Raw genomic sequence first — 20215 nt, 5'->3', positions numbered from 1 at the left:
AAAGATAATTAGAGCTACAGTGATAGATTTTGAAAGATGAGAAGGAGAGAAGAATAGAACAGGTGACAAACGAAAAAATTAGAGAGTTAATAGATGTAAAATACTCATTATTAGATGATATCAAAACTAAACAACTAATTTAGTACCTCCACGTACAACGCATGAATGAAGGAAGACTGCCTAAACAAATTTTGGAATGGTCGCAAGAGGAAGAAGAAGGAGATATTGACCTAGGAAAATTTGCAGAGAAGGCATAAATCAAGAAATAAAAGGGAGAGAGTTAACTAATAGTACGTGGGCTGACAGAGATTAACTGACATCGACGAAGCACTAGCCACAAAAGAATCATGCAATGCAATCTTTTTTTATTAAAACGAGAATTTAACACATTTAGGAAAGTTGATAAGATCAGAAAATTACATTCATGAAATATACACGGAAACTGCCTTAATTTTATCAAAATTTTTTGTACAATATTTTTCATTTCGAGTAAGGGTACATGATTTCTACTCTGAGAAAGACGCTGAAGAAAATGAAACTCCACAAGGCTGAGTACTTAGTCCTACGTTGTTTCTAGTAGCAATAAATAGTATCATTTATAATCTACCTTCTTCTTCTTCTTCTTCTTCTTTTTATATAGACATGGCTGTTTTTCAATGTGCCTCCGGTAAGTTGTTGTTCCATCGTTTTCGTGGTCTTCCTACTGATCGTCTTCCTATTCGGGAACCGTCTCTGGCCGTCTTTACTACTCTATTTGTTGATATTCGGCTTATATGATCGTTACTTTCTACTCTTCTATTTCTTACCCAGTTCTTGATGTATACCTTGCATCTACGTCATATATCTGTACTTCTAGCACCGTCCGATAGTGTCTTACCATCAATTTTTCTAAGTGTTTTTATCTCTGCTGTTTCTAACATTCTTTTTGTTCTGTCTGTGTCAGGTCTTGTTTCTGTCGCGTGTGTCATTATTGGTCTGATGACTGTTTTGTTAATTCTGCCTTTCGTTTCTTTCCCGATATTTTTATTCCTCCATATTGTTTCATTTATCAGCCTGCGGCTCTGTTTGCTCTATTCACTTGATCTTCCACTTTCGAGTGGAAGATCAAGCTTTTGTTTCGAGCTTTCCGTAGCTAGATAATGTGATGCCTAGATATATAAACTTCATCACTTGTTCTTTTATCTGACCTTCCAGCTCCAATTTAAATCTTAGTAAATTTACTGTTTTGTAACCATGCATTTTGTCGTTTTTGCGGAAATTAACATGTTAAATTTTCTGGAAGTTATAATAAATTGGTGTTATCCTGGTTATATAACCTGAACCTGGTTCAACACAACATATGTGCAACTTTTCCACGTTGCTGAAGATAAGATAAAGATTGCCATGATGATTACCAACATTAGTCGCGAATAGACATAATATCAAGAAGAAGTTAACATATTGTCGAAGGTTGTCAAATTAATCAGTGGTATGAAAGTTTAAGTAAAATTTTGTATCTTCCATATAAGTTTCTTTAAATTTACTATTTAGTTTATGTTATAATTTAATTATTGTTAAAGATATTTGTACAACATATTGTCCTAATATATTTTACCCGCTGATTAAATGAAAAATTATTTTTTAGATAAAGAAAAGAATTGTAATTGTGTCACATGCACTTGTTCTCCATGCGATTTCCCCCACACCCAACAATCATTGATTTGCCAGTGTATCGTTTGCAAATGTAGTTTATGCCAGTTAACGAACGTTGAACTACCTGTTAGACCCTTGGTGCCCTGTAATTGCGTTATCTGCAAATGTAATCCCTGCGAAGATCCTAACAAAAATAGAGAAAAAATAAATTTTGAACACCATTTAGCTGGTTGTGACTGCTTTGAATGTACTTGCAATCCATGCGCAGATGCAGCTGTGCAAAAAAGCAAACAATCTGATAAGCCTATCGAAGAAACTATACACCAGCAGCAACTTGGGGCATATGAAATGAAAAATTGCAACTGTTTACAATGTAGTTGTAAGCCACACTATGATCCCACTATGGAGCAAAGAAAAAAGAAAGTTGACACAACTGATAAGGGAGTCCCATGTTCTTGCCCGATTTGTATTTGCAAAACAAGTAAAGATATACATGGAAAGGGAGATGAAATATATGTAGTAAGTTATAATTTGTCTTAATTGGGTTTTACTGAATTCATCATCATTTTCATCATCATGATCATGCAAACTTCTCGCAAGAAAGCATTACAAAAATGTAATGGTTTATCACATGCTGATTGTTTAATTCTTGCTTATATTTTGTGCTTGTTTTTTAAAATTGTATGGATGATCCTAATAGAAACCGCTCGTTAAAATTTAAGCATTGTTTAAAGATTATTTTAAAAAAGATAAATTTTTAAATATAAATGAAAAATATTTATTTATTATAAAATATATTAACACCTATTTAAATTTTAACTAATCTCAAATATAACCAACAAGGATAGTTTTCTTTGATTTTTGGTCCCATTTATACATTTTTCCTTTAGATATCAACATCATTAACTCAGGTCCAAAGATTCTTAGATGACTAACTTCAGGTTTTTCGTGGGTCCAAATTTCTATCGGAGTTCCATCTAACGGTTTCTTAAGTAGACAGCAGTGTTTACTGCTTCGGCCCAAAAAATCTTTTCTAGACCGGAGTCAAACGAAAGACACCTAGCTTTCTCCACTATTGATCTGTTTAATCTTTCTACAGCGCCATTTTGTTGTGGAGAATAAAGATTTGACTTTTGGTGAACCATTCCACTATTTGTTAGCAAATTTTCAAAAATTTTACTATAAAATTCACCACCTCCATCGGTTCTAAACATCTTTATTTTAGAATCCTTCTGTTTTTCTACTAAAGATAAAAAATTCTAAAAATTTCGAAAAGTTTCATCTTTCCCTTTTTGGAAATAAATGAAAGACTTACTAAAATCTTACTAAAATAATCTTGAAGGATAAAAAAATATCTAGAACCTCCTAACGAAGTTATCTCCATCGGTCCACATAGGTAACCTCCAAGCATGCATTCGCTTTATTACCTCTATAACTGAACGGGAGTCTAGTATGCTTTCCTTTACAACATACTTTGCATGCATCATTATTTGTTATATTCCTATTGCAATTTATACCGTTTAATAAACCACTTTTCATTAGATTTAAATCTTTATAATTTATATGTCCAAATCTTCTGTGCCATGTTTCTATTAATGGTAGTGACCATAAAAATTTTCTGTTCATTGGACACTTCAAAATTTAAGCGATACACATTGTCTGTCAAATCAGCTGTTGCAATCATTCCATTTTTATTGTATATTTTGCAACCTGCATTGTTAAATATAACATCGTTTCCATTTTTTATCAGTTAAGAAACAGATAAAAGATTTGTTCTTCAGTTCCTTGAATACACTTCGATAATCCTTCTAGAACGAAGACATTCTCAACTACGAACGACCAGTCCTGCTAATTGTCGCTACCAGTTTAACGCGGCATACTTGTGCGATAGTTTACAGCCATTTACGATAGTGTTAATCAACCAACTTTTTTATAGAGTTATAAAATTATAGAGTTGTGGAACAAAAATGGAGATTTAATGAATAAATAAAATACGTTTTAACTCTATGGTTGTATTTTTGCTACTAGCTTGAAACATTTCATTTATGATGTTACTATATCCTGGTCCAACCGTTACGTTGCTTTATATTTTCTTGCAGTCTATATTATCCTTATATCTATGTGTAAAGGAGCTGCCGTTGTACTCCTTACATCTCCTGTGATTCCAAGGAAATCAAGTCTTCGCACGTTACTTACTTTAGGATGGCACTTTTTTTACTGCACTTTTGGCCACCATCTCACGGATGTATATATAATTGTTATTGTTGTACCACGGTATAAATCCAATTTATTACAAACTGAACAAATAGACCATCAGATAATAAGGACAATTAATGAAATTAACAAGAACAACAAGACCAGAGTTATAATGCCAACAGGGGAAACAGAATGCATAGAACTAAAAGGAGGAATCCGCCAAGGAGACTCGCTCAGCCCATTGTTATTCAATATAGTGATGAATCAAATAATTCACGATGTAAGAAAACGACACGGATACCACATGAGAGCGCATAAAATCACGATACTATGCTATGCCGATGATGCAGTACTAATTGCTGATAACGAAGATAACTTACAAAGGCAGCTCCACACCTTCAATATCACAGCAAACAAACTTAATATGAGAATATCAGTAGAAAAAACTAAATGTATAGTGATCAGTAAAGAGCCGCGTAGATGCAAACTAGAAATAGACGGCAAAATTGTAGAACAAGTAATGAAATTCAATTACCTAGGAGTAGAGATCACTAGTGACCGGGATATAAGAACAGAGACCATAAGGCAAGCATCAAAAGCGGCAAGAGTAAGTGGCTGCCTTCGAGAAACGATATGGAGAAACAAATATCTGACCACAAAAAACAAAATGAAAGTATACAAGACAACAGTAAGACCAATCCTAACATATGCAGCGGAGACAAGGACCGATACAAGAAAGACGAAACAACAAATCAACAATATCGAAATGAAAGTATTAAGATCAATAGCGGGCATATCATTAAGAGACAGACCAACCAACAGAAGTATACGAGAACAATGCAAAATTCAAAATATTAACAGGTGGGTAAAAACAAGAAAAAATGGAACGAACATGTAAACCGAATGGGACCAGATAGATTAGCGAACATCTGTAAAAACAATAAGCTGTATAGCAGAAGACCCGTTGGAAGGCCGCCAAAAAGGTGGAAAGATAATGTACAGTCAACAACGACTGAAACAGAATAAGAGGCAGACAAACAGGAGTAATCCTAGTCGCGCGAATAAGAAGAAGAAGAAGGTATAAATCCAATATAACATGTGCGCCAAGCTACCATTAATATATCTACCGCTCTCTCGGCTATTTCTTCTTCCGATTCCAAGTAAGCCTCGAGTCTAATATTAACTACAAGATACTTTACCCACAAGAGTCTTCTAAACAGGAAAATAAGTGAAAACATACTACTACTAAGGATTTCCACAGTTTTCACTGTCTTCCTTCACTCAACCGTTTTCTCCAATTTTCCCTGTCATTCCAGTCTCCATCTCGCAGGGTTCTTTTCTCCATAGCCTCGTCGATTTCATCTCTGAATGACCTTCGGGGTCTTCCTCTCTTTCTTCTTCCAATCGGGCTCCATTCTGTGATTTTTTTTATCCAGTGTCCTCTGTCCGCTCTTCTGACGTGGCCGTACCAGGATAGTCTCTTCTCCTCTATATAGTCGATTATGTCTGATTGCACTCCCATTCTCCGCTTAATCTCTGCGTTTTCAATTCTGTCTCTTTTTGTAAGTCTACAGCTTCTCCAGTTTATTGTCCAGTTTTCGGACCCATATGTCAGAATACTTCTTGTCAGGGTATTATATATTCTCTTTTTTGTCTTTATCGTAATGTTCTTATCCCACTACACTGAGTTTAGTTGTCTTATACAGTTTCTTGTTTGTCTCAGTCTGTTGTTTATATCTTCTTCTGTTGTTCCCTGGTTCGATATTATGGTTCCTAAATACTTGAATTTATCTGTTCCATTTATTTATTTTTTTGTTACATTTATTATGTCTTATGTTCAGTCTTAGTTGAGAATTCGATGAATTTAGCCACGTTTTGATAAACGATATTGTTTGTAAAATATAGTAGTGTACCCGTTTCTTTTGCACAGTAGGTACTGTATTTCGAAGTAACGTCGAGATCAGAGCAATTTTATTCGTATACTCGTTACGGTTACATATTATTTGGAGAAACATTATTTGGACAACTTATTTGAGGTGTTTTTGGCTTTATTTTGTTAAATTCGCCGGGCTTCGTTCTTAAGTGATAATTTCAAAATGTCCCTAAAGAAAAAGAAAACGACTTTCAGGTTTTCAATATAGAAAAATAAGAGGCAAAAACTGAGGAGAAAAAAAACTTGCACTGCAAACGTGCACTGAAATCATTTTTAATGAAAAACATACATGAAAATATAGAAGACTCGGATATAAATTTAGGACCCTTAGCTTCAAGAGAAGTCCAAACCATAGAAAAAAGTACCAAACACTTAAATACTTCTACGGATAGAGACGGAGGATTTGATGACAATAATAGCGATAGTGCGAGTGCTGATGCTGAAACGCATGAACCTGAAACCACCAACCAAGACAGAACAATTAATGTTCCAGTTAATCTGTATTGAAATGTACAAAGCTCCAGCATATACTTGGTTTCAGTTGATCCCGGAAAATGGCCTGCAAATATGAATCCAAGTGAAGTTCAATTTGTTGTTGAAAATTTTCCTCAGCAAATTACAAAAATTAACTTCCCCAGAGATACAAATAAAAGGAAATTTTCTACTACTACTACTAAGGATTTCCACAGTTTTCACTGTCTTCCTTCACTCAACCGTTTTCTCCAATTTTCCCTGTCATTCCAGTCTCCATCTCGCAGGGTTCTTTTCTCCATAGCCTCGTCGATTTCATCTCTGAATGACCTTCGGGGTCTTCCTCTCTTTCTTCTTCCAATCGGGCTCCATTCTGTGATTTTATTTATCCAGCGTCCTCTGTCCGCTCTTCTGACGTGGCCGTACCAGGATAGTCTCTTCTCCTCTATATAGTCGATTATGTCTGATTGCACTCCCATTCTCCGCTTAATCTCTGCGTTTTCAATTCTGTCTCTTTTTGTAAGTCTACAGCTTCTCCTCAGGAACTCCATTTCTACTGCTCTTATTCTACCTCTATTTCTCTTGTTTATTGTCCAGTTTTCGGACCCATATGTCAGGATACTTCTTGTCAGGGTGTTATATATTCTCTTTTTTGTCTTTATCGTAATGTTCTTATCCCACAACACTGAGTTTAGTTGTCTTATACAGTTTCTTGTTTGTCTCAGTCTGTTGTTTATATCTTCTTCTGTTGTTCCCTGGTTCGATATTATGGTTCCTAAATACTTGAATTTATCTGTTCCATTTATTTGTCTTCCCTCGTCTATCTCTAGGTTTCTCATATCCTTGTTTTCTGTTGTTAGGTATTCGGTTTTCTCTAAGTTTATTTCCATTCCGTTGTTTTTATATTCTTCTTCTAGTTTTCTGAGCATAAAGCTGAGATCTTCTTCATCTTGTGCGATGACTACTTGATCATCGGCAAAACTTAAGGTGTATAGGTATTCGTCTCTTACTGGTATGCCCATTCCTTCGCACTTTCTCCTCCATGGTTTGAGTGTCTTTTCCAAGAATATTTTAAACAGAGTAGGGGACGTAGCACAGCCTTGTAGAAGTCCTTTTGTCGTCTTAAATGGCTTGTAGGCTTTATTTCCACATTTAATAGCTACTTTGTTTTCTTTGTATAGTGCTTTAACTGCTTTTATTAGTGTTGGATTTCGAGATCATTCATTGCTTCCCATAATTTGACTCTAGGTATTGAGTCATATGCTTTCTTTAGATCAACAAAGGCCAGATGGACCGGTCTACCTTTTGCCATTTGGCCATTTGGTGAACCCTGCTTGGTCTTCTCCAATTTTTCCTATTATTTCAGTTTCTAGTTTTTCCTTAATAATTTTCCCGTAAAGTCTACCTACCGACGATATTATACTAATTCCTCTATAATTTTCACATTTTTTCCTGTTTCCTTTCTTATGTATGGATGTGATGTATGCTTGTGTCCATTCCGCAGGTATTTCTTCTCCATTTAGTCCTCTTTCGAACATTCTATGTAGCATGCGGAATAACTTTTCCGTTCCGTTTTTAATTAGTTCGTTTGGTATTCCTCCGGGTCCTTTGGCTTTTTTGTTCTTCAATGTCTTGATTGCTTTCTTAACATCTGCCAGGCTTATTTCTATCTGGTCGTATGCCCCATTTCTTGCATGTTCTATATTCTCTTCCTGAAATTGGGGACGGTTTTCTGTAAGTAGTTCTACGTAGTATTCTTGCCACTCGTTTTCACTAATTTTGCCGATCTGGGTTTTCTCTGTCTTATTTCGTTGAAGTGCTTTTAATATTCGCCATAATTCTGAATTTCTCGTTCCTCCGATATGTTGTTCTATCTCTGTGCATGCTTGTTCCCATCGTTCGTTCTTTTCATTTGTTACTCTTTTCTTTACCTCTCTGTTTTTCCCTCTATATAGGTCTAAGTCTTCCTGTTTTTTGGTGTTTAGGTATTTTATGTGTAGTTTTTTCTTTTCTTTTATGCATTTCAATGTGTCTTCCCTTAATTTGATATTCTGATGGGTGTTCCTTTGGTCGTCTTCTCCAAGAGCTTCTAAGGCCGCTGAAATCAGGCAGGTTTTTATGTGTTCATGCATTTCATCTAACGTGTCATATTTGAATTCTTCTAGTTTTTGGTCTAGTCTTCTTTTGTATAAATCTTTTATTGATTCTTCCTGCAATAGATGTAATTTGAGCCTCTTTTCGTTTATTGTCGTTCACGTTGTAACAATCGATGTATGTTTTTGTTTTGTCCAGATATAGGGGAATTCCATCCATGCCACCACAAGTTTGTGATCTGTTCCACACTCTGCCCCTCTTTTCACTCTGGTGTCTTTCACTTTGATGGAGCTTTTGTGGTTCATGATAATGTAGTCAATAATGGATCTTAGTTTTCTTGTCTCTTGAGTCCATGTGTACTTATGTATATTTTTGTGTTTGTAGAATCCGTTCATAATTTTCAAATCATTTACTTCACATAGTTCTACCAATCTTTCTCCGTTGTCGTTAATTGTGTCTTCTCCAAATGGACCAACTGTTCTGTCATTGTCTTTTCTTCCGACTCTTCCATTTAGATCCCCCACTATTATTATTTCTTGTTTAGGTTTTCTCTTATCCATTTGTTCCTGAAGTTGTTCGATAAATCGTTCTTTCTCATTGGCTGGACTGTCTTCCGTTGGACCGTATGTTGCTAGTATTATAATTTCTCTGCCATACATCTTGATTTTCAGTTTGGCAATTCTCTCGTTTATGGGTTCCCAATCGTCTATAGATTTTTCCCATTTCTTCTTTAGTAGAATTCCAACTCCAGCTTTTGCGCGGTCTTTCTTTTCTACTCCGCTCCAACAATGGATTAGTTCCCCTATTCTTTCCGTGCCGTTTCCTTTCTTTTTTGTTTCCGTTGTGACGAGGATATCGAGCTTCATCTTTTCGAATTCTGATGTTACTTCACTGGCTTTTGTTCTCCGCCGTTTTCTCTGTCTTTGTCTTCGGTTGAGTTTCGAAGCCCCGGGTTTGTTGAACTCAAAGCAGAAGTGCCCCCCGTATCCGATGGGGCTCCCTCCTTCGGAGGTGTGGATTGCCACCCGGGGATTAATTTTAAAATTTTTCATTTCTGCCAATTGTTCGTTAGCCCTTGGATTTTTTTAAGTGTGCTAGGTTGCTAACGCCTAACGCCACAACCCTCTTTTGGAGGACCTATTTTTCAGCCGCCCACTCTGGGTCAGACGCTGTTTGCAGCCGCCCACTCTGGGTCAGACGCTACTGTTGTCAGTTTTGGTCCGCATCGGGTATTTCATTTCCCCGATACCACCAATATCTGGGAGGCATTCCCCTATCCGCCACCTGGGGACGCGTCCGGTAGAGGATTGACAACCTCCTCCTCGGAATAAGTGAAAACATAAGGAATACAAATCTCACGAGTTATAATCGCACACAATAAGTTTAAACATATGATTCGTCTAGAATCAAGAAGGAAGAAAAGAGAGAAGAAGATAACTTATTTTACTCAACAGTTTTATATGTGTATAATTTAGGCAAAGAGGACCCAACGCCCCCTTTATTCATCCTTCTGGTAAATTTTATGACTTACCCTGGGAACCCCACATTTAAAGTCCATGTTGCAACTACAGTTAAAGGTCAAAGCCTGTTGCAATATATCTCTGACTGTGCCATTGAATTTGTCGTGAGCTAAGATAACGTCATCGTCATATCTCAGTCGTTGCTGAGTCTGGCTATCAGCCCATCTATGACAAGATTCCACAAGCGAGGACATAAGACACACCCGCCCCTCCGGATGGCCTCTGACTACTTGTGCTGACAATAACGGTGCATATATCACACGGCTTCTCAGAATGCAGTTTATGCATTTATCTATCTGCAGCTTGTTTCGTCTATTCCTTTTAAATCAATCGCTCTCGTGATTAATTTATAGCAAGTGTTGTCGAATGATTCCACTATATCAATGAATGAATTTAACATCACCTTTAAATTTTCCAGAACGCACTCCGTCCTCTGAACGAGATGATACAGGGCGGTTTCTGTAAACTGTCCCTGGTGTATCAAACTTTTAACAAAGAGTATTTCTAATGCTTATCTAGTAGTTTTTCTAGAGTCTTCGATACGAATGACATCAGTCTTATTCGCCTAAGACCTTTTTTTTATTCGATTTTGCCAGGTTTGAGTATAAATTCACCTTTTTGGAGCCTCCATGCTTTTGGTCTGTATCCCAGTTCTAGCTCTCCTGTAGTATCATACATAATTTTTGTACCGGTCAATTCTTTTCTGTAGATGTACTAAATCTAGGCCTGGTGATTTATATGGTTTAAATAAGATTATTAGAAGAATTTTGTACCAAGAAACGATTTTTGTTTAATTTATTAATGTTTTGTATTTCGAGTGCGATTTCTGAAGTGGAAATTGAAACGTCAAATCAAAAGTAAACTTATTTTAAACTTAAATTGTGGCATATTCTCCATAAAACAGGTAATTGTGTTAAGATACCACAATAAAATAGCGCCAAAACAATAATAACCCTATAGGCAAGATTTTGTCCTGTTTTTGCTTCTACTTTCGTTTTCCAGTTTTTAGTTTCGATTGTTTTCAGATTTTCCTGTATTTGGTCCATTTTTCATATTTTTGGTCATCTCAGATTATGATTCCTATTATGTTTTGTTGGGTTATGATTTTTTTGGTTCCTAGGATTTTATATACTTCACATGAACCATCTATTTCAGTTTCCTAAGCTTACTCAGCTTTACCATATCAAAGGAAAAAAATCAAATTATTAAAAAATAAACATTTTTTCGTTACAACTGTAAAGACGGATTTGACAGTTGAAATGTGTAGTATGAGATATTAAAAAAGACTCTCATCTAGGGAATCATCAATTTTTTAATGGAAATATTTCTAAATAAACAATCAAAACGTCAAAATCATTATTTTGCTCATAACTAAAAACTTGTCTATTTAGAGATTTAACGTCAACAGATAACTTTTTCAGTAAAAACAGATACACAAAATGAGATGCTAAATTAAAATCGGATGAAAAACAAAAAAATTATTGCAAAATTAACAACAAAATCACTGTTTTGGAATATTGTTAATAATTTTTTTATTATTTATTAAAATTTGCTTAAAAGTAACTGAACTTGTGGGTCTTATCGTGTATCAATTATGTGCAAAATACGGGCTAGTTCTGTTAAATAGTTTTTGCGCAATTTAATTTGTTTATAAGATTTTTTGAAAAATGAGCTAATTACTAAGGCTCGTCCACATAATTTGACTGAATGGATCTCAATAATCCGGGGCTTATTTTCTTCTTTAAGACGTATAATCATATTATAACCATACCCTAGACCATAGAGGTATAATCCTATCATAATCAAACCAATAACCTATGAAAAAAAGTTTAAAAAATTACATTTATATACACAAATGATTGATTAATAAATAGCTTTTTAAGTATAACATTTAGAATAACTGTAAAGCTAAAGCTAAGCTAAAAAAAACTTGAAAAGCTGGTTAAAAAACACATCTTTTAAAGGATTCTTTAATGGCCCTAGGCCTAGGATTCTTGAGATAAGATAAAAAACAAAATTATTAAAAATTGTTTAAATAGGAGTGTTGTAAACAAATAGTACTCTTCGTTCCGACTAGAGTAAAAGGAGTGAGGGTAACCAACGGAAGTGCCAGCTGCGCTCTTCAAAAAATCCAATATAGTTTTAACATAGCTCGGAAAAAATGACATATTTCAGGTTATACTGGACCAAATTTGCTACATATTTCATTGGGATACAATGTTAAAATAATAACAATTATCGTATGTTCATTATAAAATTATTCAAAACCAAGCGGCGATGTAGCATAACTACAATGTACAAATCTTTTCTTAATTTGCTTTTTTATTGTTATTTTTTTTTATTTATTTATTTAAAGTATAATAATATTAAATAAATATTATTTATAACCATTATTAAATTGTTATTTATAAATCATTTTTTCATACGCTCTGATTAAATTTGAACAAATCAGTTTTTTAGTATTCATCATCATTATCATGCAACCTCTTCTGTTCACTGCTCGACATAGGTCTCTCCCGTTTTTCGCCACTCTTCACGGTTCTGTGCTTCTTGTTGCCATTTCTTGGATATTCGTCCAATGTCGTCCATCCAGCGTGTTGGTGGTCGTCCTCTGCTGCGTTTGTCTTCTCTTGGGCGCCAGTCAATTAGTTTTCTGGTCCATCTTGTGTCTTTTAGTCTCGCTATGTGACCTGCCCAATTCCATTTCAGCTTGGCTATACGTTCGATGACATCACTGATACCTGTTCTTTTCCTTAAGTCTTGATTCCTTATTTTGTCTTTTTTTGTCACGCCGAGAATTGATCTTTCCATGCGCCTTTGTGCCACTCGCATTTTTAGTGCTGTTGTTTTTGTGAGCGTGAGAGTTTCTGCTCCGTATGTCATCATAGGAAGAACGCATTGGTCAAATGTCTTCCGTTTCATAACTATCGGGATGTTGCTCTTAAAGATGTCTCTTAGTAAACCATACGTTGCCCAAGCAAGTGTTATTCGTCGTTGAAATTCGCAGGTCTAGTTGTCCTTGCCTATTCTGATTTCATGACCAAGATATATGTACTTTTCTGTCAATTCTACCACTTGATTTTGGATGATTAGGTGTTCGCTGGGAACTAAATTCGTCATAAATTTGGTCTTACTGATGTTAATTTTAGACCTATTGTTGAAGATACGTTTTCTAATTCTTGTACCATTTGTTGTGCTTCACCCAGATCTTCGGTAATAAGTACTATGTCGTCGACAAAACGCAGATGATTGAGCATTTCTCCATCTATTTTTATTCCTCTATTTTCCCACTTTATCATTTTAAATGCGTATTCGAGGACCGTTATAAATAATTTAGGTGAGAGAGTGTCGCCCTGTCTCACACCTCGCTTGATATGAATTTCTCTGGTGGTATCATGTAGTTTTACACGCATTGTGGCATTTTGGTATAATGTTTGTACTAGCAAGCGTCTATAACTAAGCGTCTATATTCTTTGGTACTAGCTTTGTGAGCTGGTAATCTATTCTACTATTGTTCAGAGCAGTTATAATGCTGTCTAAGTCCACAGTGTCGAAGGCTTTGTGAAAGTCTACGAAGATAAGTACCAGTGGTCTGTTATATTCTAGCGTCTTTTCTTTTAAGGTTTTTACTGTTTGCAGGTGATCGTTTGTTCCGAATTTTGAGCGGAAGCCAGCTTGTTCTCTGGGCTGGTAGAAATCTAACTTTTTCTCTAGTGTTGTCGTAATTATTCGGGTAAACATTTTATAGATGTGGTTCAAAATAGGCTGATTGGTCTATAGTTTTATAGGTGCACCTTGTCTCCTTTCTTGTGTAGTAAAATTGTTACTGCATTGTTCCATGTTTTTGGTATGCAAAATATTTTTAGTATTAAAAAAATTATTTTTGGATCAATAAATCGTATTCTATATAAATCTTATATTATGTGGTTTTAAATTTTTGACACCGTATATATATATATATATATATATATATATATATATATATATATATACACATATATATATATATAATACCAACCGCGAACCAAAACAGACTAAGGTATGGCAACCCTAACAGAAGAGTCCCTGGCCCTTCAGGTTGGGTGTTAGGGTAGAGACCAAAAACCTCTTTCTGTAAAAAAGCATATGTTACGGAACCTCAGGAACTATTAGCCTAAAAATGGGATTGAGATTATGAACATAGAATACCCGAACCCTGTACCGAACTAGGGCACTCACATCTTTACTAGATATAGTGAACACGTACAAAGTAGATGATTTAGCACTGCAGGAAATGCGGTGGACGGGAGCTGGCACTCTTGACAAGAGAACCCATTCCATACATTATAGCTGCAATGAAAGCCAACACATGGATGGAGTGGGATTTATTGTAAACCAAAGAACAAACTTTGGCCTTATTATTGACTTTAAAGCCTATAGTCAAAGAATGCACTATTTTGCTTAAAAGGGAAATTATTTAATTATAGTTTGATTAATGCACATGCCCCAACTGATGACAAACCAGAGAAAATAAAAGAACAGTTCTTTAAAGACATAGAGCCTACAGAAGATGTCCCAAAAATGACATTTAAATTGCATTAGGTCCACGATAATCGATTACGACTGATAAATTCAGCAGCACTAAATATGACAGTCGCTAGCACCTATTTTGAAAACAAAAACATACACAACGTAGCCTGGACCTCTCCTGATGGAAGAACAACGAGTTAGATTGATCATTTCTTAATAGATTCAAGGCATGGAACAGTTGTAATAAACTGCAGAAGTTATAGAGGCGCAAACATAAACTCAGATCGTTGCCTAGTGATCTGAACATTGAGGGCTAGAGTTTCAAACACCAGTAAATAAAATAAAATAGATAGAAAAAAATGGAATGTGCAAAAGCTGAGAGATGCGATAATTGCAGAACGATACTCGGAAAGCATTACCAACAGGCTAAGGAATCAAAATGTAAATGAAGAAGGCCAGGCAGATATAGACTCCTACTGGACCAGAAAAAAGAAAGACATTGAAGCAGTTAGTAGCGAAAGATAAAATGGGAACAGAAATTTGTGCCCGTAAAAATCATTGGTTTGACGATGAATCCAAGAATTCAACAAAAGAAAAAAATGAAGCCTACAGAAAGATTCTTACCCGACGAACTAGAACAACTGTGGAGAATTACCAGACAAAGAGAAGAGAACAAAAGAGGAACTTAAATAAGGAACTAAATTATATAGAAAACTCAACAGAGAGAAAAAATTCAGAGCATTCTATAAGAAAGCTTACATCAACAGAAAATAATTCAAGGCAACCACAAGTCAATACAGAAGTCAGAATAGCGACCAACTAACAACAAGGAAAAATGTATTGAATAGATGGGTGAAATACTTTAACCAGGCACTTAATATAGAGGAGGAAGAAGAAAACCTGGAAGAGCAATTAAGCTTCTAAATACAGCGTATAAAATATTTTCTTCAGTACTATGTCACCGTATGACACCATAAGCAGAACGGATAGCAGGAAAATACCAGGCTGGTTTCGGAGGTGGTAAATCAACAATTCATCAAATTACAACCCTTAAAAAAATTTTAGCAACACTGGAATATAGCATTGATACTCAGCAGATATTTATAAACTACAAGCAGCCTACGAATCTGTGAATAAAAGAGAAATGTTCAAAGCATTGAAAGGATTGCACCAGGGAGACCCTCTCGTCTATATAATATTCAATCTGGCTTTGGAAAAAGTAATACGTATGTTACAAATCACAACCATTGGTTCAATATATAAGAAACCAGTGTAAATCAAGGCTTAATTTCCTCTTTAAATCCACAATTATATCGAGAAATACAAAAATATAACTCTTCAAAACAATAATATGCCCAGTACTAACATATGGTTCAGAGACCTGGACCGTAACAAAAAGTAATGAAGAAATGTTTCGAAAGATAAGTACTAAAGCAAATCTCTGGAGCAGTGAATGATAATGGAGTGTGGAGAAGACGATACAACATCGAACTTTATAGAATATACCAGAACCCAGATATCGTAAAACATATTAAGATAAGACGTCTGAGGTGGATAGGGCATGTAATGCGGATGGAACAAAATGACCCAGCTAGAAAAACGCTTCTTGATAGACCTATTGGTCAGAGAAGAAGAGGAAGACCCAGAACAAGGTTCTTTGACAACATAGGTGAAGACATGAGAAATATGGGAATACGTGCTCGGAGGAAGGCGATGGATAGGGACGACTGGAGAGAAATTCTTAAGGAGGCTAGGACCCACTTAGGTTGTAAAGCCAGAATGATGATGGTGATGCTATTAAAAAAAAAGCAATCTAGGATGCTAAGGGGTCTAGAACACTTTTTTTAAAGTGCTATTTAGTATTACATTATTTTGTGTACATAAATGTAGTTTTTTTGGACTTTTTTTCCATAGGTTATTAGTACGTCTTAATAACAAATTAAATTTTGCCAAAACTATTTGACCGATCTGGCCTATCTTTTGATCTTTTTGATGACAGCTGATCGTTCAAGGGAAAATAGACAGCAGAAGCGGTCCAGGGAGGAGAAGACACTCATGGCTCCAAAACTGATCTGCCGTAAACAAAGTCAGAATAGCCATGTTGATTGCCAACGTTCGGAACGGACAAGGTACATGAAGAAGAAGGCCTATCTTTTGCACACAATTCAAACACGATGAGACCCTCAAGTTCAGGTACATTTAAACAAATTTTAAGAAATAATCAAAAAGGTAATAACAATATTAAAAAACAGCTATTTTGTTGTTCATTTTGCAATAACTTTCTTTTTGATTATCCTATTTTAATTTAGCAGATTTCATTTTATGTACGTTTTTTTTTTTTTTCTAAAAAAGGTTGTCTGTTAACGTCAAATCTCTAAATAGGCAAATTTTTTAGTTATGACCAAAATAATGAGTTTGACGTTTTGATTATTTATTTAAAAATATTTCCACTAAAAAATTAATAAATTCCTAAATAAGAGTCTTATTGTCTTATGTAATATCTCACACTACACATTTCAACTGTCAAAGCCTTCTATACAGTTGTGTCGAGTAAAAAATTAACTTAATTGGCCTAATCATATACATATACAAATGCACTGATAGCTGCAATACATGGCCGTTCCTCCAGTGCGACAGAGAAAACTGACGCAAACCAGTTCCCAACCCTGACCTAAATGACCAATGAGAAGGTTACGTGGTCGATAAACCCGGCCCACTAGAAAGGGATGCACGGACTGCTTTGCGTAAGTTTTCTTTGTCGCACTGGGGGAGTGCGACTGTATGGCAGCGGTCAGTCTATTTGTGTATATGACTATGGGCATAATAGCCAGATTTCTAAATCATAAGTAAGCTTATGATTTTTAGATATGGCATTTAGTTTTTTGGCGAATTTCTTGATTTCATGTCTCCAAAATCCGTTATATATACTAAGTAGGTTCTGCACTTAATTTCAATTCCATTTTTTTCTACAGGAAAATTAGTCTATATATATATATATATATATATATATATATATATATATATATATATATATATATATATATATATATATATATATATATATATATATATTTATATATATATATATATATATTTCATAATAATGGATATATTGTACTTTTTTGTATTTTTCTTTACCTGGTATATTTTTCTAACCCGCTCGTTTATTTTTTATTTTTTTTAACCATTTAAACTTTTTTAATATTAACTCGTTTTGGCTTGCAGGATGAAAATAAGTTAGAAAGTAAATATAAAAGTAGCCCTAGCCCTAAATGTACCTGCGAAAAATGTAAGTGCGGCGGCAGTACCGAAAAAACTTTGGAAGTCAGAAAACCCGTTCAAATAACCAGATCTACTCATGATCGTGATTGTATTTGTAAAGAATGTCTTTGTGAAGAGTTACAAAAGACTTCTACAATAGAGTTTATAAAGTGCCATTGCAGTACTTGCAACTGTGTAGACTGTCTTTTTAACAAACCCGAACAACAAAAAAAGATTCAAGATATACCAAATACAAAAACCCCACCTCACTGCACTTGTAAAGTATGCGATTCAAGAAAAACATCAAAAGATAAAATGGGTACTGAATGTATTTGTAAGAAATGTAAATTTAGTGACAGTACCTCTGCATTAAGTGATAAAGAAACAAATTCACTTTGTAGCTGCAGTGCTTGTTCATGCTTAACGTGTCACACCAAAAAAGTTGAAAAAAATGATAATATGAAATGTTATTGTGAACAATGTAAGTGCAAGAATTGTAAATTTATTAAATATCAAACTCGAGAATATGAAATTCGAGAAGAAGAATTAGGTGACAACAAAAAGATTTGTACGTGCAGCCCTTGTAGTTGCACTGACTGTATTTTAAATAACAAAATAGAAGGAAAAACTATAAAGAAGAATAATCCTAATAATCCTTCTCCTACCTTACAAGCTAAATGCACTTGCCTGGAGATTCCAATGTCACAACCAACACATATTGAGCAACAATCAGAATATGTACCAAAAAATTCTAAAATGAAACAGTATCATTCGTATGCTGCTTATCAAGCTTTTGTTGACCCAATTGTTGTTCACGAAAAATTAGAGAACCTTACACATTTACCAGAACCCAAAAAACTAAAAGCTGCAAATGGTCAAAAAATTGAGGTAGAAAACTTATATAACTATTTGCCAATGTTGCATCCACAATCAACAATACCAGTTCGGATACAAACCAAAAGAAAAAAGAACTATAAATCATCAAAAAGTGGGAAAACGCGAGGGGTTACTAGGAGTGCAGAGATAAACAAGTTTAAGCAGTTTGGTTTGTCTAGATCCAAACCAATACAGTATTCTGAAGAAGTGTTTCCATTTTCTCAAAGCGATGTAACTTACAACCGTACTGTCTTCAACCAATTAGATCCAAATCTACCGGAAAAACCTTACGTCCTTACAGAGAACAATAATTCTTTCCTGAAAGACAAGTCTAAATATGAGGAACAAATCAAAATCCTCAAAAAAACTCTTAACAAAATTAAAGGATTTAAAGAGAAATATGCTCATAATTCACATGAACCCTCTGTGCTTAAAAAGTCATCCGAATATGAAGAATCTATATCAGAACTTAGTACGGCTTTCAAGAATTTAAAGAAACACTGTAAAGCTGATGACAAAACAATTAAAGAAATAACGGACGAACTAAAACGTTATACTAGCAGCACAACGTTTTTCAATATCTCGACCAGTATTCAACAAGAGAGTGAATGTGATCATGATATTACTGAACAGAGCGACGATATTCAACAATTTACATGTTACAATCCTCCAAGAATATCAGTACCAAATATTCCAGTATTACAGCAGGAAACTGTTATAATTAGACCTTCAACGGCTATACCTGGTCAACGCAGACGAGGCAATACTTGCGATTGTCCTGTGTGTACTAGTCCCCATCCTGATATTTACTATAATACTGGGGACAACAATGTAAGTCCACGACATAGCAAATTAATCCGAACAATAAATTATGATACCTACAATAAACCTAATACATTATCTCCTAATCTTAGGCTAACATGTAAAGATAAAAAAGAATCAGATTTGCCGCCATATTATATACTACAACCGTACTGCCGAACAACTCAAGCAGAAAATATTCCTCTAGATTGTAAAAACCACCATACAACGGAAATGATAAATGCTTCTGACTTTGTTCAATCAATTGCTGGTTTAAATGAAGCAAGTAATACTTGGAAGAACAAGTATGTAATAAATAATACAAACGATATTAAAGTTACAAAGAACGTTGAAACACAAAGTGTTGATAGACCAAAGTTACAGGGCGTCGCTTGCAAATGTGGAAAATTCCACAAAGACAACAAATTTGTAAATCTAACTGGTTTCAAAGTGATTAACGTTAAAAGAATAACTGTAGATAGTATTGTAGTAGAATGGAAATGTCCAAAAAGTAAAGCTATCACCGGCTATGACATTGAAATTAACGGGAAGCGGAAGTCTAAGATCTTAAGTGGCTGGAGAACGTGTGCTATGATCCACTCCCTTGATCTTTCATCTGTATTATATATTTCAATTTATGCAATTACACCATGCGGACGATGTGAACCACCAGCAAAAGCTATTTACGAAATAAAACAAAAATCAAAGTGACCAATATTTAATTATTTGTTTCGTATGTTTTGTATCATTTTTTCAATTTTTTTTAATACAGTCTAAATTTGATATATTTTGTGTATTTTTTTGAAAGAATGTTGACTTTTACAGTAGTTGGTAAGTATTAATTAATAAGGTACAGCATAAGAGTATTATTTAAATAAACTATATACATTCTATAATACATTACACAGATCCCACTTGAAAA

The 20215-nt window shown here is 34.8% G+C and overlaps 1 protein-coding gene across 4 annotated transcripts in view; it reads left to right on the top strand.

Annotated features, from left to right (window-relative positions):
* Positions 1-20076, top strand: part of LOC140437062 (uncharacterized) — a 65792-nt gene extending 45716 nt beyond the window's left edge. For all 4 annotated transcript variants that reach the window (XM_072526313.1, XM_072526312.1, XM_072526310.1 and 1 more), the window contains 2 exons: positions 1625-2151; positions 17581-20076. In XM_072526313.1, coding sequence (XP_072382414.1) covers positions 1625-2151; positions 17581-20004 — 2951 coding nt within the window. In that variant the 3' untranslated portion in view covers positions 20005-20076. The remainder of the gene's footprint in view (positions 1-1624; positions 2152-17580) is intronic.
* Positions 20077-20215: the final 139 nt, after the last annotated feature.

Source organism: Diabrotica undecimpunctata, chromosome 3 (assembly GCF_040954645.1).
Source record: "Diabrotica undecimpunctata isolate CICGRU chromosome 3, icDiaUnde3, whole genome shotgun sequence".
NCBI classification, from domain to species: Eukaryota; Metazoa; Arthropoda; class Insecta; order Coleoptera; family Chrysomelidae; genus Diabrotica; species Diabrotica undecimpunctata.
The sequence above is the reverse complement of the archived record's forward strand: the minus strand, read 5'-3'. Positions and strand labels throughout refer to the sequence as shown.